Here is a 25,124-nt window from a genome sequence, read left to right on the forward strand (position 1 = left end):
TTGGGTACTGTTAAATGGGTGAAGGTAACCCGAAGTGGACTTGTGATGTTTGTTTGTGTTTCTTCCGCCCAGAGGGAGCAGGTGCTACGCAACTCAGGTCAAGATCTGTTTCTTGCTTTGCTCTTAGGAATAAGGCACCATTGAAAGGAGTGATTTCTCGGGTAGCGTTAAATATGAAGGTGGAGCAATTGAAGTTGAAGATTCCTAGTGTTTGTGACACCCATCGTTTGGTGTGACACATGCCAGGTGGGGAGTGTGGTGAAACAGAGGTGTGACAGTCTGTCCTTTTGAGTTCTGAATCAGTCTTTACCCGACAAAGTCGTGTTAGGATATATCAGTTATCCTGTTAGAGCTTTTGTGCCGAATCCACTGCAGTGTTTCAGGTGCCATGTTTATGGTCATGTCACAAAAGTGTATTTGGAGAGAGATTCCAAGATGTAGAAAGTGTACAGTAGGGCATGGGACAGAGGATTGTGCAGTTTCTGTGGGAAAAGTTGTGTGTGTCAACTGTAGGCGTGCCCATGTTGCTGGGGATTGGAAGTGTCCGGTGAGAGAGGCAGGTTGAGGTGGCCAGAGTCAGAGTAGTGCAGAAGGTGTTGTATGCTGAGGCAGTGAAGAATGTAGAGGAGGATGGGTCAAGGGTGAGAGATCCTCACTGGTTCCCTCTCAGGAAGTTCTTGGGTGTACGAGATTTGACTTCAGAAGAGTTACAGGGTGTGTTGAGTGCTGGTGTTCTGTCCTCCCAGGCCGTTGGCACTCTAGTCCAGTTGGGGACCACCGTTAAACCCCACCGAAGAAGCAGAAGAATTATCCCTCTTTCAACCAAACCAACATATAACCACAGAGCATCGTTCATTGACAATGAGTATTGTATGAATGCGGTGTGGCGGCCAAGGCAAAGTTATCCTTTTATATTGTTTCTAGTTACCTCCTGATTTAATAGTGCTAATTTAACCTTTATACCTTGATGTTAAGTGATTGTTTCCTCTGTTTGTTCCTAGACAAACCATCTTTCATCAGCTGTGACATTTCTCATAATTTGAAGCCTACAAAAGACCAACAAACCTGTTTCAATAAAAGGTCAAAAGGCTACACTCCCCTTGTATTCTTGCAAACATATACCTATTGTGTTACCTCCCACCCATCCTACCCAGACTTTAAGCTATTTTACAAATACTAAGTCATACATCTGACAGCGCAGCTGTTTGGTTTAAATTAAACCCAGCAGAACTTAAGGCGTCAGCATGCATCAGTTCGGCTGGCGCCTAGCCGAAGTCGGCAATTTGACATCTAACTAAGACGTTTGGAGCACTATTTCTCAATGAAAAAATGTGCATGAAAACGAGTCGTCTCTCGTTGAATGACAACAAAGACTTTATTAAAGAATCCTTACTGTTGTCCAATCACAGACGAAGCGGCGTAGACTTCGGCTACAGAAATGTAGTGTGCCCGAGCAGCCAGAAAAACCCCTTACCGAAGTCCAAAACAAACAGAAACGTCACAAAATGTCATCATAATATATGCACAAACTCTTCCGAACTGTTTCATCTGGGAAGCATGCAAAGGCCTTTAAGAGGTCTGTGTTTGATCTTCCTGAAGTACTTGCTCCAGTGGTGGCTGGTGGCACCTTAATTGGGGAGGACGGGCTAATAGTAATGGCTGGAACGTAATGAATGGAATGGTCTCCAATCTATTCACTGCATTTCCTTCATTATCTTCCCTCTCCCGTCCTGCCGCTGAAACCCTCATACATGCATTAATCTCCTCCCGTCTTGACTACTGCAACTCACTACTCTCCAGCATCAACTCAAGCTTCATCCATAAGCTCCAAATGCTTCAAAACTCTGCAGCCCGACTCCTTCAGTCCCCCCCCCCCCCCCCCTCCACATACATACAAGCAAAGAAATATACTACAAAGACAGCACCTAACCCAAACTATTACCCTACCCCTTACCTTAAATCGGGTTCGTATCCTAACCCCAATCCCGCCCCTTACCCTAAACCGGGTTCGTATCCAAACCCTACCCTCCCCATACACTGACTCATCACACTCTTTCCCTTCCTCGAGCCCACCCCTCTCTTTATTTATGTTTTGACTTTGGGTCCTTGAAAGTGCTATATAGATCCCATGTATTATTATTATTATTATTATGAGCCGTCTTCCCTTGCTCCCAGCTGATTTACTCAACTCGTCTTGTCGTAAGTGGTTGGGGCCAGCTATATAATGTTCCCATTTCAGTGTCAACCAACTCCATGGTTTAGATTGGCACCAATTAATATAAATGGGTAATCCATAGGACATGCATGCACTTAACTCAGTCCTCTGCTGGTGGTGACTGGTGAGAAACAGAGAGAGAGGCTGGTAGTTAGCGGAAGAATTGGGTTGCTGAGAATCATTTAGACCTGCGGACCTCATGAACAACAATCACATTGATGAATGGTTCACTACTCACTCACTAATGTTGTACAGTGAGCCTCAGAAGTCTGGGGTCAAAGAGAAACGGACATGAGTACAATATGTGTTTTGAAACCACACTATAATTGCTTGTATCAGTAGGACTCTATGTATCAGACTACCAGTAGTTTAATATCTTGAGATTGGCTACACAAGGGATATGGTAACCCGTCCCAGTCACACCTGTGTACATAATGGCAAGTTGTTATAACAAACATGCATAATTCACCTGATGATCAAACTGATTGAGCTCTCCCTCAATAGGCGGCTCTGCTGCATAGTCAAATCAAATTTCATTTGTCACTTGCTTCCTAGATAACAGGTGTAGACTAACAGGGAAATGCTTACTTACAGGTCAATTTCCAACATTGCTAAAGTTAAAGATAAGATAAATAATAATAAATAAAAACAATTGTGACACAGTGAATAACGAATAAAAAGACTGAGTCAAAATAACATAGCTATATACAGGGAGTAGAAAATAACATGGCTATATACAGGGAGTAGAAAATAACATGGCTATATACAGGGAGTAGAAAATAACATGGCTATATATATATGGAGTAGAAAATAACATGGTTATATACAGGGAGTAGAAAATAACATGGCTATATACAGGGAGTAGAAAATAACATGGCTATATACAGGCAGTAGAAAGTAACATGGCTATATACAGGGAGTAGAAAATAACGTGGCTATATACAGGGAGTAGAAAATAACATGGCAATATACAGGGAGTAGAAAATAACATGGCTATATACAGGGAGTAGAAAATAACGTGGCTATATACAGGGAGTAGAAAATAACATGACTATATACAGGGAGTAGAAAATAACATGGCTATATACAGGGAGTAGAAAATAACATGGCTATATATATGGAGTAGAAAATAACATGGCTATATACAGGGAGTAGAAAGTAACGTGGCTATATACAGGGAGTAGAAAATAACATGGCTATATACAGGGAATAGAAAATAACATGGCTATATACAGGGAGTAGAAAATAACATGGCTATATACAGGGAGTAGAAAATAACATGGCTATATATATGGAGTAGAAAATAACATGGCTATATACAGGGAGTAGAAAGTAACGTGGCTATATACAGGGAGTAGAAAATAACATGGCTATATACAGGGAGTAGAAAATAACATGGCTATATACAGGGAGTAGAAAATAACATGGCTATATACAGGGAGTAGAAAATAACGTGGCTATATATATATGGAGTAGAAAATAACAAAAGATAGAAAGTATGTGTCAGTGGTGATGATGATAAACGCTAGGTTGCTGCATGTTGCTGGTGGGCTAAAAGCAGAGCTCTACTGCATCTTTAAGACAAAGCGTCATCATCGCATCACATCCACTACTTTACTTTGTAAATGACGTCAACTGACTCCCAGCCAAGATGCACGCTGTAGCTCCAATTATTTGTAATGGCGGGTATTTCTACATAATTTTTGTTTAAATTACTTTTTATCCTAAACTTAGACGTTAGGGGAAGGTCTGTTGTATAATTTGTCTAAGAGCTTTGAAGGGTACTTGAATTGAAGGCGTACATTTTTAGGAACCTGCGAAATTATCATAGTAATGCGGCTGCCGCTCTCCGTTTGTGTCAGAAATTGAAACTAAGGTTACGTATCAATGGTTCGAATGTATGCTGAAGGAAATGGTTACAGTAGTCATGTTAGTTCATTGTAACGCTTAGGCTACCTCGTGGTGATCACTCAGTGTCGGAAATGTTAGGCTAATTGGGGATGAAAGAAATATACAATTATTGCACTTTAGGCTAATGGTCTATAAGCTCTAACATATTTTATTTTGCATTTTTTTCTATTGATAATAGCAGGATCTGCAATCTATCTGGCTGTCGGAAATGGCGATTTTTGCGCTGACCACACTATCAGTGTTTTTGTTCATATCAAGTTCAATTCACACCACAAGTGTCTCATCAAAGTTGAATATCCCCAAAGTGTTATTACCACTTACCCGAAGCACCAGAATAAACTTCACATTGGAGGCAACTGAAGGCTGTTACAGATGGTAAGTGAATATCTGTAAAAAGATAATATCTTTCCTAGAATTACCCGCCTGGAAACAGACAACTGTATTGCTTGGTACCCCCATGTATCCTCTTTCATATCCTAATAGAAAGTCAAGTTTTTTATTGAAGCTATAGTTTTGGGATGGATATAATCGAACACCCATGACCATGCATTGAAAATAGCCTACTTGTGATCATGCGCACCATGAGCGCCTGCCACATGCCCCCCCCCCCCCCCCCCCCAACCACATGCCCCCCATAAACTGTCCAGTGTCCAAACTTTTTCACTCAGGCCCCCCTTTCAGCATTGGGGATCATCCCGCTCCCCCCCTGCGCACGCCACATCTATTTATATGGGCACAAGCACTGTTCATGACACAAACTGTTCACACCCCTCTTGTTGGGGGAGACAATTTTGCAGGTTTAAAGCTTATTTCCTGCAATTCTACACATTTTGTCATGTGGTGCAGAGAACATTTTGCAGTTTTAAAGCTCATTTTCTTGCAATTCTATACATTTTGCCATGTCTAATGTTAAGTTGCGTCAATTCAAATCTGGTATTGGAACAAAAAGAGGTCAATACACGTCTTCTAAAATAGACTAGTATTTTAATTAATGCAAAACACTTCAATGGTAAATATGATGTTCGTATATACGGGTCCACTGAAATACCACGCAGGGCAGACAGAGAACTGGTCCATTGTTATAAGTTCTTCTTTAAATACTCTGACAGAGATAGTTCCCGCTCCCTGCTGGCCTATCAGAGTAGAGACTGAGCGTGGTTTAGACTTACTCAGCCTATCGCACAGGCTGGTCCCAGCCCCTTGGCGCTTCACTGTTGCCAGGTGTTTAGTTGTTTTGCAACTTGTCCAGAGAGTCAGCACTTTTGCAGTACACATGTCCTTGAGCGGTCTAACAAAGAGGCAGTGTGTGTGTATGTGAGACACAAGTCTTATCTCGGCCTACCCCCTAATGGTTCCTCACATTAATCACAGCTTGTTGTATTAAACAGTCTATATCAGTACAGCACAAACCTATTATGTTTAATCATGAATGTATTCTTTCTAAGCTAGGCATCACATCTAGTTATAAGAAAATAGATCCCCACAATCCCCCTTTTCACACCCACTGGGTGTGAACCCAAAATATGAAAACCCAAAATAAGAAATTTCAGGGAAATTTAGGATTCCCCCTTTTGACACCCACTAGGGTGTCACTCATTTAAAATACAATACAAACAAAAAGAATCACACTTTTATTAATAGGCAATAATGATAATAAAAAGGCCTTCAGTCCAATGGTTAACTTGATGAATAAAGCATAAAACATAAACAGGGAAGTAAACTTTGGCCCCCTTTAGACACCCACTAGGGTGTCACTCCACCACCTCACCAATAGCAAACCAAGGGTCATCCTTTGTCAACCCCATCTCAGTGTCTGCATCCCCTTCTTGAGCACCTAGGAGGGGCATCATACTAGCCGCATGCACGACATCTGTAACAGACTTTCTCAAACAAGGAATTACACAGGCAGTACAGCACATTAATATTAGAAACACAACTACTAGGGTCAGAAATCCAGTAACCACCAATGATGCGAACTTACCAAACCACTCCCCCAACCAGGAGAACAGTCCGTTTCCCTCCATTCCAGCCATGCTCTTCATTTCAGCTGATAGTTTATCTAAACCAACTAGGGCTTTAGAGATACTCCCGTCAGGACTGGTATTGTTAGGGATAAATGTACAACAATGGCTTTCCATTCTATAGACATCACCCCTTTCTGCCTGATCTAGAGCCAACCTCTTTTTTACTAAGTCATAGGAGTGAGATGGCGGATAATTGTTCAAAAGATCCCTTCCGTTGCATCCCCAGTCCAGCCAATAAATCGTTGTTGGTCGTAATAGATATAATTAATCACAATTTTGTTTATTGTCACCCACCAAAAGAACGTGGTAGTAAACCCTTCCCCTAATTGTTTCATAGCTCGGTATCCATTCGATACCTCCCTTGGTATCCCAATCGCATCCATCTAAATAGGGCTATTCTCCTTCTTGTTAAAACTCCTCCTACATCTGTTTAATCCTTGGTTCCTGGTGACTAATTCTAACTAGTTGAACCAGTATAACCCACGTATCTAGCCACCCTTTGGAATTCTCTGCCTTACACTGCCTTTACTGGCACACGCCCACCACACATTGGTTACAGGGGCTGTAAGGTTCAAAATTCTCTCCTGTGCTTCCGAACTTAAGTCCGTCACATTACTACTATCTCCAATTGATAATTGGTGATGTCTTTGTTTCTCTTTACCCCCCCATCTGGATGCCAAGCCCCCTCGGTCTCATATCCCCACCCCCAAGTGTATTTAAACACTTGAGTCTAGGAACAATCCGCCGTGGGGTCCGAACACGAATATAATAGGATTTTATAATCCCAATTTGCTTATTGACATGTACCCCACCCGTTGGCTACGTCCCTAACCCTTATTTTGAATCTGACAGTCTGCCCTTCTCTGACTCCCATTTTGTAGGCCACTCGTCCTTGACGGTCAGTATGTCGGGTCGCTTCTCTTCTCTTTTACTTCTTAACAATGGTAAGGGCATAGCATAATTGGTGGTGGATCTTGACATATCAAGACCATTACCGAGACTATGATACAACTCAAGTTATCCATATTCCCCAAAACCGCCAACCCTCTCCTGTCCTCAGACTTTCTGCTTGGTACTACCCCATACTCACACCCTGAGAACACACTACAGTGATGATAGGTCGGGGTAGGAGATCTTCGTTAACAGAGGTGATCCCCAGACCCTATTGGTCCAGTTCTTCTCTCTAACTCTGCATGTGTTCAATGGTGCTTGTATGTGTTCTTACCTTTTTGCAGTGGGTAACGTGGACCCAGGTTGCTCTTTCTGCTATTCTAATGGCAAAGGCAGTGACCAATATAACCTGATAGGGCCCTTCCCAACAGGCCTGCTTCCATGTTTTTCTTCTTTAGGGACTGGATGCTCACCAGTCACCTGGTTAGATAGTGGGTCACCTTCTCCTTTAGTTCACCTGTGGGGCACAAAACCTCTGACATACGGGTGTGGTTAATAAACTATCTTCACACATGTTCAGCTCTCAATTTCTATTTCTGACTGCATTCTCTTTCTAGACTGTATCAATTTTTTTTTTTTTTTTAAGTATTTTGACCTCTCCTTCGTATATATTTATTATTTAATCCTACCATCTCCTACCCATCTCCTACCATCCCCCTTTTGACACATGTTTTGCCCATGTGTCAATAGTACCACCTACCTAAACAATCACTTAGGTAATTGCCATCCCTTATTTTTAAATACTGCCTAACTTCACTACTGCTCCCCCTAGCCCTGGGCAACATTCCAATGAGATAAACTAATCTCTTTCTCCTGGTTATACATTTTGTTAACCTTCAATTACCATCAGTAATCTAAAGATGGTAGTACACACAAAACATGATACAGATATCCCCAGTCCTAACCCATCAATAATTGTTTGTATCAATCTAATTCCTCATAACTAATCCATAAAACCACTCAAAATTCCTCGAGTATATAATTATTATTTAATTGATTACCCTAAATCTGCTACATGTGATCTCATCTCAAATGATCCATTATCAATTATTTGATCAACCCCCTAGGAAAATCTGTCTCCCCTTCTATTGTTCCTGTCCCCCCTGTAAATGTCATATTTCATTTTTTAGCCAATACAATCACGGTTACATCAAATGTTCCCTCCTTTGGCCATTTAGTTACTATCTTTCTGGTCCTTTTTCTCATTTGTTAGAGATATTACCAATATCTTCACTATTTTCTGGGAACCTTCTCCTCATGATTGCTACTGGTGATCCTGCCATCTCTACTTCTGGTGTGGTCTAATGTCTATATTAGGGTCTAAGGTAAATTATTCCTGTTGTATTTTTCAGCTAAACGTTTTATATCCCTCAGTTAATGGTATTTTCTCCCTAATATATCTTCATACTCTTCCTCCTTCCCTAAATGAGATTTAATCCCTTGCCTTTCCTCTACTATCCTATCATTACTGGATCAATGATAATAACTGTAATAACTATTAATAATAATTGTAATAACTATTTCACATTCAATTGTGCCTTTTTCTGATAATGTTATAATTGTAGCCTATTGCATTACTTTAGTTTAAAATATAAGTTTGTTTATTTAACAAATCTAGAACCCACTATAGGTTGATGCTATTCCCTCAGCATAATAGCTAAAGCTACTTGCATCCCCTGGTCCCCGTAACGAAAATAAATTATCGTTCTAGAATTTACCAACTATTTGCATACACCACTGGTGTTAAGCAACCTATCGAATAAAGTAATAACAATTAGAATTCATCAAAGCACTGCCTTTCAGTCAAGTATTTAGACCTCTACTTGAAATCTTACAGCTCAATCTAACTCGCTTGACTGTCTATATTTTTTCTTTCGCTAACCAGAGCCATAAATTATTCTCCTTTGTCCTCAACTCAATTTTCACAGCTCTATCGCCATTTCAGTTCGCTATTCAATTTCTTTAACTGTTCTCTCTGATTAGGCCCTAATTAATTAAACAAATACTTGCTATCGTTGATAAGCATACATATAATGATATTCCTATCATTTGAACTATCTCTCACCCCTCCCCTTGCTCCTTCCTACACAACGGGGAAGGCACGGGGACCTTGTAACATATTTTCATAGACCTTTCTAAAATACTTCTACTTAAGCTATCTAATTCAACCTTTCACATTTCTCAATCCACGTAGTAATCTAGGTCTATAGCCCAATGCGAAAGCTTTACCCACTGTCCCTACCTGTGTTCGAACCAGGGACCCTCTACATACATTGCCAGTCACCCCACACATTCCGCGATGCTTTCAAAGTAAATACTTCCAGTTCATAGAGCAAGTGACGTCACCAAATGAAAACCGCACTAGCTCTCACCTCATTCAGCAACACAAAAAAAAACTCTCTCCCTTCACCCATTCCCTATTGAATAAGTGAGTCTTTCTATTTAACCCCAACCACGCTACAAATCTTCCATTCAACATCAACAAACCAAATACTCAGTAGTATCCGGTCACCACCCATACCAGCCGCCGAATTCACTCATACACACAGACCCCACCCCATGCCACCAAAATTCCCAACAAAACATAAAAGTTCAATGGAGCCCCCTATTGGCTCTCCACTATTTATACATTACTTCCATAACCACACCAGTCATGGTCCGATCACCCATCAAACCCCATCACATGATCAAACAACGGTACAACCTTAAACTCATATTCTCTACTTTCTCACCCATTACGTACGTCTACGTTCGGGTGAGCAAGTTCATATACGTATATATCGTTAGAAATGTATAGGTACCTCTCAAATAATTGCTTTGTGGTGTTTTTAGCCAATTCTTAATCGACACAAATCACTTCTTAGTCTTTCCTGACTCTCCAAAAGCCATACTCTCGCTGTCTCTAGCCCCTCCCCTCGCGGTTCTCCCTCCTGTGTCCAGTCGGAACAGGTTTTGTCTGTTTTTCGTTTTAGCATTTACAATATTCTGCCGGGCTCCCCTTCAACTGGGAGTCCATCGGGTGAATTAATACTAACGTCTTTTATCCATTTCTTATATAATTTCTCCCCCTCGTTTCCACTCCTTTCCATCTTTTCCTCCTTTTGTTTCAAGGGTGGACTTCAGTACTTTCAGCACTCGTTCCGCCTCTGTGTGTCCTGCCATATTAATGTACACAACGCTTCCTTCTTTTTATTTATATTCTAAAAGTTTTAAAATTTTAGGTTCAAGTTTCTATTTCTCACTTTTAATACGTTTTATTTTAATTTCTATTCACAATTATCATTCACAAATTATACGGTTTAAACAACCACAAACCCAATAGTTATTCACAAATTATACAGTTTGGACAGCCACAGACGTCTTTAATTCCTAATTAGTTTTCTATCAAGGTATACAGGTTTATTAATTTTAATAACCCACATTCACTCTTTTATTACACTGGGATCATTCGCACTCTCATTCATACAATCACCCTATACTCTAAAGTGTCCCTCTGATCCTAGCCGTATCTAGCCCTCTGATACGTGTCAGTAGCGTAACACCTTTAACCAATAATTCCCTACGCCTCCAGTTCTCACCACTGGTGATCCTAGCCTGGAGTCGACTAAAATGTAAGTGCCCCTATGATCCTAGCCGTATCTAGCCTTCTGATACGTGTCAGTAGCGTAACACTTTTAAACCAATAATTCCCTATATCCCACAGTTCCCACCCCTGGTGGTCCTAGCCTGGGGATTTCAGTATTTTCCCCGATCCTAGCCATACCTAGCCCTCTGGTACGTGCCGGTGGAACAATACTCTATAATACCATGGTTTAACATCACATTCACCACAGGTTTGCATGTCACAATATGGTGCTTATCTACTCATAATAATTTGTATAATAATTCATAATTTAGTTCACTTACATCAGACAGGTGTTTCACAAAATTAATTTGGATAAAGCCAATGTGCAGAACTTTAGTTATATAACAATAGGTGTCTGCTTACCTGTTTTTAGTAGTCCGGACTCTTTGTGAAACACACCGTCCAATGACAGAGATGTCCAATGGGCCGGACAATACCCAGCGAAGTCCCTCTACCAGATCACGTCGGGGTCACCAATTGTTAAGTTGCATCAATTCAAATCTGGTATTGGAACAAAAAGAGGTCAATACACGTCTTCTAAAATAGACTAGTATTTTAATTAATGCAAAACACTTCAATGGTAAATATGATGTTCGTATATACGGGTCCACTGAAATACCACGCAGGGCAGACAGAGAACTGGTCCATTGTTATAAGTTCTTCTTTAAATACTCTGACAGAGATAGTTCCCGCTCCCTGCTGGCCTATCAGAGTAGAGACTGAGCGTGGTTTAGACTTACTCAGCCTATCGTTGGCGCACAGGCTGGTCCCAGTCCCTTGGCGCTTCACTGTTGCCAGGTGTTTAGTTGTTTTGCAACTTGTCCAGAGAGTCAGCACTTTTGCAGTACACATGTCCTTGAGCGGTCTAACAAAGAGGCAGTGTGTGTGTATGTGAGACACAAGTCTTATCTCGGCCTACCCCCTAATGGTTCCTCACATTAATCACAGCTTGTTATATTAAACAGTCTATATCAGTACAGCACAAACCTATTATGTTTAATCATGAATGTATTCTTTCTAAGCTAGGCCCCACACTAATGTTTATTCATGTGATATTTGAGTGACTTAAACATTACAACAAAATCTATGGGATAAAAACCAAGCTAAAAAACGTTAGCTGACATGGGCTAGTTGATCTGGACATTTCTGACAAGTTATAAATAGCTATCTAAGGTATGCAATGACTGACATGACATGACAAGAGAAACTGATGATGCATTACCCAATTTTGAAATTGCACCTTGTGCGTTCTACTATTACAACTTTGAAGAGTAAGTTGAAAGCCGGACTGAGTTACAAACAAAAAAATGTTTGGGAACCACTGCACTAGAGTGTGATGGTCAGTGGCACTTGTTCAGCTCTGCCTAGTCTGCACAGTGCACACAAACCCCCATTCAGAGCTGACAGTACAAGTTGATAAACACTAAATCAACTTTATGCCTTTCATTTCATATACATTTCCTGTCAAAATAGATTGTATTATTTCCTGTCATTAGATAACAGCTCCCAACATGTCCTTGGGCAAAATAGGATTTATTAGACCGATTTATAGGTCTCCTGTATCTCAGTTGGTAGAGCATGGCGCTTGCAACGCCAGGGTTGTGGGTTCGTTTCCCCTGGGGGGCCAGTAGGAAAAATGTATGCACTCACTAACTGTAAGTCGCTCTGGATAAGAGCGTCTGCTAAATGACTAAAATGTAAATGTTAATGTTCACCAGGTTTTGCTGAAGAGGACAGAAAGCAACCAGATGAAAGCAAATGCGTTGGTTTTGAATAAATAAGAAGTATTTATCTATAAACTTAAATTGTCCCCAGAGTGTCTGAATACCTTTCGTACATCCAGGTCTTCCACCAGACCGGAGGTGGCCAGCATCGAGGCTATAGAGGCTGACCGCAGCAGACAGTGTTCCCAGAAAGCTGTTCTCCAGGCCCGCTCCACCCATTCCTCCAGACTCACCAGCATCATACTGGCTGAGGATGTCGGTGAGTAGAGCAGTGGTTTCCAACCAGGTGTAGTAGGAACCCTGGGGGTACTTGGCATATCCACAGGGGATACTTGAAGACTCATGAAACCACAGTCTTACTGGTAAAATGCATATGAGGGGGTACATCAGGGGTACTCCGGGCAGAGCAAACTTCAGTTGATGGTACAGTAACTGAAAAAGGTTGGGAACCACTGGAGTAGAGTACCTACTTGGATGAAGAGACAACGTCTGCTTACTTGGTGTCAATGCAAATGTCCGTTTATTGTGGCTAAACTTTTGGTCAAATAGCCTTTGTGGCCTTTTGAAGCGGCATGATATGAGGCTAACATGAACGGGTGAAATGGTACTACTTGCTCATCTACTAGTTCATGAGGGTCGAATTGAGATAAGAGCTGCATAGATTCTCTAAACTCTTAATGATAAGGACTTGTTATTGTTCAGTCTTTGGAAGTTGAGGTGATTTAGCCTAAAGGTCATCACCAGATAATCTACTCGGTGTATTGCACAAGTCGACCCTATTAACTATATGTTGAAACATTTCCCTTGATTAGCTGAATCAGGCTTGTTAGTGCTGGGTTAGAACAAAAAAGTGCATCCCTGTGGGGCTCAGTAAAAGGAATGAAGAACATTGGTTTACAGCATTGTGCAATACTGTAAACCAGCTGTTTACTCCAGTGCTATAGACGGGTTGGGTGTTTAGCAACAAAAACGACACATGCGCAACTATGGGGAAAATAGACGGGGTTGGCTTAGATTGTTGACCACATGAACTACACTGCTCAAAAAAATAAAGGGAACACTAAAATAACACATCCTAGATCTGAATGACTTTTTTCTTTACATAGTTGAATGTGCTGACAACAAAATCACACAAAAATTATCAATGGAAATCAAATGTATCAACCCATGGAGGTCTGGATTTGGAGTCACCCTCAAAATTAAAGTGGAAAACCACACTACAGGCTGATCCAACTTTGATGTAATGTCCTTAAAACAAGTCAAAATGAGGCTCAGTAGTGTGTGTGGCATCCACGTGCCTGTATGACCTCCCTACAACGCCTGGGCATGCTCCTGATGAGGTGGTGGATGGTCTCCTGAGGGATCTCCTCCCAGACCTGGACTAAAGCATCCGCCAACTCCTGGACAGTCTGTGGTGCAACGTGGCGTTGGTGGATGGAGCGAGACATGATGTCCCAGATGTGCTCAATTGGATTCAGGTCTGGGGAACGGGCGGGCCTGTCCATAGCATCAATGCCTTCCTCTTGCAGGAACTGCTGACACACTCCAGCCACATGAGGTCTAGCATTGTCTTGCATTAGGAGGAACTCAGGGCCAACCGCACCAGCATATGGTCTCACAAGGGGTCTGAAGATCTCATCTCGGTACCTAATGGCAGTCAGGCTACCTCTGGCGAGCACATGGAGGAAGAAATGCCACCCCACACCATGACGACCCACCGCCAAACCGGTCATGCTGGAGGATGTTGCAGGCAGCAGAACGTTCTCCACGGCGTCTCCAGACTCTGTCACGTCTGTCACGTGCTCAGTGTGAACCTGCTTTCATCTGTGAAGAGCACAGGGCGCCAGTGGCGAATTTGCCAATCTTGGTGTTCTCTGGCAAATGCCAAACGTCCTGCACGGTGTTGGGCTGTAAGCACAACCCCCACCTGTGGACGTCGGGCCCTCATACCACCCTCATGGAGTCTGTTTCTGACCGTTTGAGCAGACACATGCACATTTGTGGCCTGCTGGAGGTCATTTTGCAGGGCTCTGGCAGTGCTCCCCCTGCTCCTCCTTGCACAAAGGCGGAGGTAGCAGTCCTGCTGCTGGGTTGTTGCCCTCCTACGGCCTCCTCCACGTCTCCTGATGTACTGGCCTGTCTCCTGGTAGCGCCTCCATGCTCTGGACACTACGCTGACAGACACAGCAAACCTTCTTGCCACAGCTCGCATTGATGTGCCATCCTGGATGAGCTGCACTACCTGAGCCACTTGTGTGGGTTGTAGACTCCGTCTCATGCTACCACTAGAGTGAAAGCACCGCCAGCATTCAAAAGTGACCAAAACATCAGCCAGGAAGCATAGGAACTGAGAAGTGGTCTGTGGTCACCACTTGCAAAACCAGTCCTTTATTGGGGGTGTCTTGCTAATTGCCTATAATTTCCACCTGTTGTCTATTCCATTTGCACAACAGCATGTGAAATTTATTGTCAGTCAGTGTTGCTTCCTAAGTGGACAGTTTGATTTCACAGAAGTGTGATTGACTTGGAGTTACATTGTGTTGTTTAAGTGTTCCCTTTATTTTTTTGAGCAGTGTATATTTAATCTCCAATGTTTATTGAAAACATTAATACATTTGCACAATGAGCACTTGTTTATCAAATACATTGTTACAGGGAATTTTAGCCATATTATCATAGACGTGACATCAGTAAAAAAAAAATATAATTTTATTGGTTATATACACATTTAGCAGATGTTATTGCGGGTGTAGCGAAATGCTTGTGTTCCTAGCTCCAACAGTGCAGTAATATCTAACAATACACACAAATCTAAAAGTAAAAGAATGATATATAGAAATATTAGGAATAGCAATGTCGGAGTCCGGAGTGTGTATACATGACCAAAGGGATGTGGACACCAGCTCGTCGAACATCATGGGCATTAATATGGAGTTGGTCCCCCCTTTGCTGCTATAACAGCCTCCACTCTTCTGGGAAGGCTTTCCACTAGATGTTGGAACATTGCTGCGGGGACTTGTTTCCATTCAGCCACGAGCATTAGTAAGGTCGGGCACTGATGTTGGGCAATTAGGCCTGACTCACAGTCGGCGTTCCAATTCATCCCAAAGGGGTATGATGGGGTTTAGGTGAGGGCACTATGCAGGCCAGTCAAGGTCTTCCACACCGATCTCGACAAACCATTTCTGTATGGACCTCGCTTTGTGCACGGGGGCATTGTCATGCTGAAACAGGAAGGAGCCTTCCCCAAACTGTTGCCACAAAGTTGGAAGCACAGAATCGTCTAGAATGTCATTGTTTGCTGTAGCGTTCAGATTTCCCTTCACTGGAACTAAGGGGCCTAGCCCGAACCATGAAAAACAGCCCCAGACAATTATTCCTCCTCCATCAAATTTTAGTTGGTACTATGCTTTTGGGCAGGTAGCATTCTCCTGGCATCCACCAAACACAGATTCTTCCGTCGGACTGCCAGATGGTGAAAGGGTGATTCATCACTCAAGAGAACGCTTTTCCACTGCTCCAGAGTCCAATGGCGGCGAGATTTACACCACTCCAGCTGATGCTTGGCATTGTGCATGGTGATCTTAGGCTTGTGTGCGGCTGCTCAGCCATGGAAACCCATTTCATAAAGCTCCCGACTAACAGTTATTGTGCTGACGTTGCTTCCAGAGGCATTTTGGAACTCTGTAGTGAGTGTTGCAACCGAGGACAGACTATTTTTTACACGCTATGCGCTTCAGCACTCAGTGGTCCCGTTCTGTGAGCTTGTGTGGCCTACCACTTCACGGCTGAGCCGTCGTTGCTCCTAGACATTTCCACTTCACAATAACAGCACTTACAATTGACCGGGGCAGCTCTAGCAGGGCAGAAATTTGACGAACTGACTTGTTGGAAAGGTGGCATCCTATGACATTGCCACGTTGAGTCACTGAGGTCATTCAACTGCCAATGTTTGTCTATAGAGATTGCATGGTTGTGTGCTCGATTTTATACACCTGTCAGCAACAGGTGTGGCTGAAATAGCCAAATCCACTAATTTGAAGGGGTGTCCACATACCTTTGTATATATAGTGTGTGTGTTATGTATGTGTTGGGATGGGACATTATAGACAGTATGTGGATAGAATATGTAGTATAGCTGAAGAATACGTGGAAAGAATAGTATATGTAGAGCAATAGTTGAATAGGATGGCCTTGACTAGAATACAGTATATACATATGAAATGGGTAAAACCGTATGTAAACATGATTAAAGTGACCAGTGTTCCATGTCTATGTACATAGGGCAGCAGCCTCTAAGCTGCAGGGATGAGTAACCGGGTGGTAGCCGGCTAGTGATGGCTGTTTTAAGTCTGATGGCCTTGAGATGTATGCTGTTTTACAGTCTCTCGGTCCCAACTTTGATGCACCTGTACTGACCTTGCTTTCTGGATGATAGAGGGGTGAACAGGCCGTGGTTCGGGTGGCTGAGGTCCTTGATTATCTTCTTGGCCTTCCTGAGACAACGGGTGCTGTAAATGTCCTGAAGGGCAGGCAGTGTGCTCCCGGTGATGTGTTGGGCTGACCGCTCCACCCTCTGGAGAGCCCTGCTGTTGTGGGCGGTGCAGTTGCCGTACCAGGCGGTGATACAGCCCGACAGGATGCTCTCAATTGTGCATCTGTAAAAGTTTGTGAGGGTCTTAGGGGCCAAGCCGAATTTCTTCTGCCTCCTGAGGCTGAAGAGGCGCTGTTGCGCATTCTTCCCCACACTCTGTGTGGGTGGACCATTTCAGATGGTCAGTGATGGGTACACCGAGGAACTTGAAGCTTTTCACCTTCTCCACTGTGGATGGGGGTGTGCTCCCGCTGCTGTCTCCTGAAGTCCACGATCAGCTCCTTTGTTTTGTTGATGTTGAGGGAGGTTATTTTCGTGGCACCACTCCGCCAGGGCCCTCACCTCCTCCCTGTAGGCTGTCTCGTCGTTGTTGGAATCAGGCCTACCACTGTTGTGTCGTCTGAACTTGATGATTGAGTTGGAGGCATGCGTGGCCATGCCGTCATCGGTGAACAGGGAGTACAGGCGGGGGCTGAGCACGCACCCTTGTGGGGCCTCTGTGTTGAGGATCAGCGTAGTGGAGGTTTTGTTTCCTACCTTCACCACCTGGGGGCGGCCCGTCAGGAAGTCCAGGACCCAGTTGCACAGGGTGGGGTTCAGACCCAGGGCCCCAAGCTTAATGATGAGCTTGGAGGGTACTATGGTGTTGAAGGCTGAGCTGTAGTCAATGAACAGCATTCTTACACTGGTATTGCTCTTGTCCAGATGGGATAGGGCATTTTTTTACCTTTATTTAACTAGTCAAGTCAGTTAAGAACAAATTCTTATTTACAATGACGGCCTACACCGGCCAAACCCGGACGACGTTGGGCCAATTGTGCGCCGCCCTATGAGACTCCCAATCATGGCCGGTTGTGATACAGCCTGGAATCGAACCAGGGGGTCTGTAGTGACGCCTCAAGCACTGAGATGCAGTGCCTTAGACCGCTGCGCCACTCGGGAGCTCCAAGGATCTATTGAAGCGGTATGCAAATTGCAGTGTGTTTAGGATATTGGGTAAGGTGGAGGTGATATGATCCTTAGTTTGCCTCTCGAAGCACTTCATGATGACAGAAGTGAATGCTACTGGGCGATAGTAATTAAGTTCAGTTACCTTCGCTTTCTTGGGTACAGGAACAATGGTGGGCATCTTGAAACAAGTGGGGACAGCAGACTGGGATAGGGAGAGATTGATTATGTCTGTAATCACTCCAGGCAGCTCACAGAACGAGAGCTCAGTCCTCGGGAGCGGCCTGTGTCGGCGGCACTGTGTTATCCTCAAAGGGGGCGAAGAAGATGTTTAGCTTGTCCGGGAGCAACACGTCGGTGTCCGTGACGTGGCTGGTTTTCCCTTTATAATCCATGATTGTCTGGAGTCTCTGCCACATACAGTATATCTTGTCTGAACCGTTGAATTGCGACTCCACTTTGTCTCTGTACTGACGTTTTGCATGTTTGATTGCCTTACGGAGGGCATAACTGGATTGTTTGTATTCGATCATATTCCCAGTCACCTTGCCGTGGTTAAATGGGGTGGTTCGCACTTTCAGTTTTGCGTGAATGCTGCCATCTATCCACGGTTTTTGGTTTGGATAGGTTTAATTGTCACAGTGGGAACAACATCCCCTATACACTTTCTAATGAACTCAGTCACCGTGTCAGTGTATACGTCAATGTTATTCTCAGAGGCAACCCGGAACATATAACAGTCCGCGTGATCACAACAATCTTGAAGCATGGAATCCGATTGGTCAGGCCAGTGTTGAATAGACCTTAGCACGGGTACTTCCTGTTTGAATTTCTGCCTATAGGAAGGGAGAAGCAAAATGAAGTCATGATCTGATTTGCCGAAGGGAGGGCGGTGGAGGGCCTTGTAGCCATCTCAGAAGGGAGAGTAACATTGGTCGAGAGATTTTGAAGCGTGAGTACTACAGGCAATGTGTTGATAGAACTTCGGTAGCGTTTTCCCTCAGTCCCCAGCTATAATAAATGTGGCCTCAGGATATGCGGTTTCCAGTTTGCTCTAGGTCCAGTGTAGTTCCTTGAGAGCTGTCGTGGTATCAGCTTGAGGGGGAATATACACAGCTGTGACGATAACCGAAGAAAATTCTCTACGGAGATAATGCGGTCGGCATTTGATTGAGGTATTCTAGGCCGGGTGAATAAAAGGACTTGAGTTCCTGTACGTTACAACAATCACACCATGAGTAGTTAATCATGAAACATATACCTCCGCCTATCTGCACGATGTATTGAGAACGCAGCTGGCTGTATGGACGGGGACAGTATATCCGGAAAGAGCCATGATTCCGTGAAACAGAATATGTTACAGTCCCTGATGTCTCTCTGGAAGGAGACCCTCGCCCTGAGCTCGTCTACTTTATTATCCAGGGACTGAATACTAGCGAGTAATATACTTGGAAGCGGTGGATGGTGTGCACGCCTCCTGAGTCGAGCTAATAGTCCACTCCGAATACCTCTTCTCCGCTGGCAGTGTCTTGGAGCAGCCTCTAGGATAAGTTCAATCTCTTTGAAAGTTGCGAACAAAGGATCCAATTCAGGAAAGTTGTATTCCTGTTTGAAATGCTGGTGAGTTACCGCCTCTCTGATATCCAAAAGTTATTTCTGGCTGTATGTAATAATGCAAAGAACGTTCTGGGCTAATAATGTGAGAAATAACATTTAAAAAATACTGCTAAGTTGCTTAGGAGCATCTTCACCTCAAAACAAGACATGGTATCAAGAACAAGATAAAACTAGCTGAAATGAGCCACCTACAATTCCCCACATGGCAGCTTCTTATTATTGTTGCTAGCTATCTGGTCCGATCCTATATGTAGCCCATCACTCATCACAGCATGACCTATCAAAACTCAGCTGAGTTAGCCACAAACTGATTCCTGACTTTATTTGAATATACACTTCTGGTTCTGTAGAAATGTTGATACAGTACCTGTGTGTGTGACTCGTCTCCCCTCCCCTTTCCTCTCCTCAGTAACGGGACAGGTACTGCGCTGTGATGCCATCGTGGACATCATCAGTGAGATCCAGATAGTGTCCACCACCAGAGAGCTGCACCTGGAGGACTCACCACTGGAACTGAAGATCCACGCACTGGACTCTGAGGGTGAGGAGTGTTCAAGGATACAGTGTTACTCATGTGTTACTGGACAGTTTGTGTCATTGGTTCTCTTTTGGTCAACAAAGACCTGTCATCATAACACCTACCTATGTAGTAACACTGTAATTACTCTAGTAACATTGAATCACCATTGTATCATAAAGTCCTGATATTCCACTTTTTTTTAACAGTATACTTACTCAATTGCTATGTAACAACATGTTAATACAATGTTACTAGAGTAATGACAGTGTTCCTACAGAGATATAAGAACAACTGAAAAGTGCTACCCGCTTCAGTATAATGCGTGGAGAGATCCACATTGTTGTGTGCACTAGCCGGCTTAACGACTTTTCCAGTAGTGATGATTGTGATGTCCTGAGGCAGGCCTTCCCTGTCCTGAGGCAGGCCTTCCCTGTCCTGAGGCAGCAGTTAAATGTCCCTGTTTGTTCTGTCTCACTGGTTTCATTTTGGCCAGGCACAGACACTATTTTAAATGAGCTGGCGCCACAACCTGATTCTGTTTGATGACGGCCCCTAAGGCGCATTGCATTTTGGTGTTTGTTTTGGCCTTCATGTGTACTACTCTCAGATCTGTCAAATGGAATAGCTAAAATATCGTGTTGAGAGGATTATTAGTTTTGTTTGGGCTTATGTGACTGCAACCTTTAGGGACTTGTCAAACTAGTGTGCTGTATTTGCAGTCTTGTCCACAGGGTTTTCTCCTTTTATATGGGTTGAAAATGGCACTGATAAGCGCCTAAATTGGAAAGCAATTTCGATCTTGTCTCATCTCTGCCTCCGGACCCGTTGGGGATTTGCAAAGGTCAAGTCATGCGTCCTGCGAAACGTGACCTGCCAAACCTTGTCCAGCTTCTTCACCCGCAAGCTTAACCCGGAAGCCAGCCGCACCAATGTGACGGAGGAAACACCGTTCACCTGACTACCGAGGTCAGCCTGCAGGCGCCCGACCCTCCACATGGAGTCGCTAGAGCGCGATGAGTAAAGCCCCCCCGGCCAAACCCTCCCCTAACCCGGACTACGCTGGGCCAATTGTGCGCTGCCCTATGGGACTCCCGATCACGGCCGGTTGTGATACAGCCCGGGATCGGACCCGGGTCTGTAGTGATGCCTCTAGCACTGCGATGCAGTGCCTTAGACCGCTGCGCCACTCGGTAGGCCCCCATATAGGCCAATTCTTACAAGTATAAATGGTTAAGTCCTTTCAACACTTCACATCAAATTCACAAGACAATGTTTTGCATGTCACATGTAATATATATTTTTACGTTGAAATTAAATTGCCCCATCTACATTTTTATGTACATTAAATCAAATCCCAAGCAATGGGAGCATGTGTTTAGCCATGTCTCTAACCCCCAAATTGTTGATTTTGCAGGAAACACCTTCAGTACTCTAGCGAGCTTGGTGTTTGACTGGACCATAGTGAAAGATGCAGACATGGATGGATTCCCTGACTCCTACAATTCATTACGGTGAGTTCCTCCACGTTGCCATGCACTCAACCCTGGAGAAAAGAGCCTGCCTGTTGGAGTGAACGTAAAAGTAGATGGTCAACAACATAATTATAACAACAACTGGGTTAAGGATGGCAGTTCAATACAAATTCAATCTAACCTGTGATTTATCAGGTTATTTGAATACATTTGTTTATTATTTGCCTTGTGCCAGAATACCTTTTAAGGTACAGTATATGATGGACCTCAGATTATCTTATCACAAGTTGAATATATTACTTACGTCAATTGCAAGATGTCAGTTTGTCACTGTCAATAATAGGCTTGTTATGCATTTTCCGTCCCTCAAGGGTTCTTAAATTCTCTGAGTCTACGTACACCCCCTCTGGTTACATCTCTGAGATGGAGAGAGTGGGGAAACAGGGAGATATCATCTTGGTGTCAGGACTGAAAACGGGCCACGCTAAACTCAAGGCGAAAATACAAGAATCTCTGTATAAGGTATTCCGTTCATTTCATTTCCTGAATTTCTTACCTTGTTTTTGAAGTAGTCTGTAGATGGATTATCATACTATATAATTAAGAATCAAATACTGGCTCAAGGACCGCAATCAGATGTATTTTTAGGAGCGAGGGAAGGGAACATCAGAGGAGTAGAAGAACTCTAGCTCAAATTAAAATAGTTAAAATAGTTTCCTTCTATCATCTCAGCTCGTGGCAGACAGCAGCCCTCAAGGGGTATAGACAGCTATAAATAACAGGCTGACTTGCGTTACAGTGATGTCTCCTCTCCAGCCTTATCTGTGATGTCACAGCTAGTAAAGTTAGTCTAGCCATCTGGACCGTCGTCAGGCGATGACCTGTTTGCCATGAGGTCACCTGTCTGAAATGAAAAAACCTCCAGGGACATAAAATGGGCCTAATATTAGTTAGAGATTACAATACCACTGTGGGATGTAGTAGAACAGTCAATTATAGTTAGCCTAGCTGTTATTAGTGTTGGGCCAGTAACTGAAAGGTTGCTGGTTCGAATGCCCGAGCCGACTAGGTGAAAAATCTGTTGACGTGCCCTTGAGCAAGGCACTTAACCCTAATTACTACTGTAAGTTGCTACGGATAAGTGTCTGCTAAATGACTGAAATGTAAATATAATGATGCAAAATATGATTGCAAAGTTGACTAAATGAAATTGCATTTGTCACATGCTTCGTAGAAAACAGGTGAAGAGTAACAGTGAAATGCTTACTTACGGGTCAATTTCCAACGATGCAGAGTTAAAGATGAGATAACATAGAAATAGTGACACAAGGAAAAATACACAGTGAATAACGAATAAAAATAACGAGTAAAAATAACATGGCTATATACAGGGAGTAGAAAATAACGTGGCTATATACAGGGAGTAGAAAATAACGTGGCTATATACAGGGAGTAGAAAATAGCATGGCTATATACAGGGAGTAGAAAATAACGTGGCTATATACAGGCAGTAGAAAATAACGTGGCTATATACAGGGAGTAGAAAATAACGTGGCTATATACAGGGAGTATAAAATAACATAGTTATATAGAGGGAGTAGAAAATAACATGGTTATATACAGGGAGTAGAAAATAACGTGGCTATATACAGGGAGTAGAAAATAACATGGCTATATACAGGGAGTAGAAAATAACATGGTTATATACAGGGAGTAGAAAATAACGTGGCTATATACAGGGAGTAGAAAATAACGTGGCTATATACAGGGAGTAGAAAATAACATGGCTATATACAGGGAGTAGAAAATAACGTGGCTATATACAGGGAGTAGAAAATAACATGGCAATATACAGGGAGTAGAAAATAACGTGGCTATATACAGGGAGTAGAAAATAACATGGTTATATAGAGGGAGTAGAAAATAACATGGTTATATACAGGGAGTAGAAAATAACGTGGCTATATACAGGGAGTAGAAAATAACATGGTTATATAGAGGAAGTAGAAAATAACATGGTTATATAGAGGGAGTAGAAAATAACATGGTTATATAGAGGGAGTAGAAAATAACGTGGCTATATACAGGGAGTAGAAAATAACGTGGCTATATACAGGGAGTAGAAAATAATGTGGTTATATACAGGGAGTAGAAAATAACATGGTTATATAGAGGGAGTAGAAAATAACATGGTTATATAGAGGGAGTAGAAAATAACATGGCTATATACAGTGAGGGAAAAAAGTATTTGATCCCCTGCTGATTTTGTACGTTTGCCCACTGACAAAGAAATGATCAGTCTATAATTTTAATGGTAGGTTTATTTGAACCGTGAGAGACAGAATAACAACAAAAAAATCCAGAAAAAAGCATGTAAAAAATGTTATAAATTGATTTGCATTTTAATGAGGGAAATAAGTACAGTGGGGAAAAAAAGTATTTAGTCAGCCACCAATTGTGCAAGTTCTCCCACTTAAAAAGATGAGAGAGGCCTGTAATTTTCATCATAGGTACACGTCAACTATGACAGACAAAATGAGAAGAAAAAAATCCAGAAAATCATATTGTAGGATTTTTAATGAATTTATTTGCAAATTATGGTGGAAAATAAGTATTTGGTCACCTACAAACAAGCAAGATTTCTGGCTCTCACAGACCTGTAACTTCTTCTTTAAGAGGCTCCTCTGTCCTCCACTCGTTACCTGTATTAATGGCACCTGTTTTGAACTTGTTATCAGTATAAAAGACACCTGTCCACAACCTCAAACAGTCACACTCCAAACTCCACTATGGCCAACACCAAAGAGCTGTCAAAGGACACCAGAAACAAAATTGTAGACCTGCACCAGGCTGGGAAGACTGAATCTGCAATAGGTAAGCAGCTTGGTTTGAAGAAATCAACTGTGGGAGCAATTATTAGGAAATGGAAGACATACAAGACCACTGATAATCTCCCTCGATCTGGAGAGATCGCAAGATCTCACCCCGTGGGGTCAAAATGATCCCAAGAACGGTGAGCAAAAATCCCAGAACCACACGGGGAGACCTAGTGAATGACCTGCAGAGAGCTGGGACCAAAGTAACAAAGCCTACCATCAGTAACACACTACGCCGCCAGGGACTCAAATCCTGCAGTGCCAGACGTGTCCCCCTGCTTAAGCCAGTACATGTCCAGGCCCGTCTGAAGTTTGCTAGAGTGCATTTGGATGATCCAGAAGAGGATTGGGAGAATGTCATATGGTCAGATGAAACCAAAATAGAACTTTTTGGTAAAAACTCAACTCGTCGTGTTTGGAGGACAAAGAATGCTGAGTTGCATCCAAAGAACACCATACCTACTGTGAAGCATGGGGGTGGAAACATCATGCTTTGGGGCTGTTTTTCTGCAAAGGGATCAGGACGACTGATCCGTGTAAAGGAAAGAATGAATGGGGCCATGTATCGTGAGATTTTGAGTGAAAACCTCCTTCCATCAGCAAGGGCATTGAAGATGAAACGTGGCTGGGTCTTTCAGCATGACAAT

The 25,124-nt window shown here is 42.9% G+C and overlaps 1 protein-coding gene across 1 annotated transcript in view; it reads left to right on the forward strand.

Annotated features, from left to right (window-relative positions):
- Positions 1-4,334: 4,334 nt before the first annotated feature.
- Positions 4,335-25,124, forward strand: part of LOC311149724 (nuclear pore membrane glycoprotein 210-like) — a gene marked incomplete at its 5' end in the record, with an annotated part of 60,116 nt that continues 39,326 nt past the window's right edge. The window contains 5 exons of the mRNA XM_084186933.1: positions 4,335-4,501; positions 12,570-12,709; positions 20,019-20,150; positions 21,544-21,640; positions 21,973-22,123. Coding sequence (XP_084043059.1) covers positions 4,335-4,501; positions 12,570-12,709; positions 20,019-20,150; positions 21,544-21,640; positions 21,973-22,123 — 687 coding nt within the window. The remainder of the gene's footprint in view (positions 4,502-12,569; positions 12,710-20,018; positions 20,151-21,543; positions 21,641-21,972; positions 22,124-25,124) is intronic.

Source organism: Coregonus lavaretus, assembly GCF_964263955.1.
Source record: "Coregonus lavaretus genome assembly, chromosome: 22".
Lineage (NCBI taxonomy): Eukaryota > Metazoa > Chordata > Actinopteri > Salmoniformes > Salmonidae > Coregonus > Coregonus lavaretus.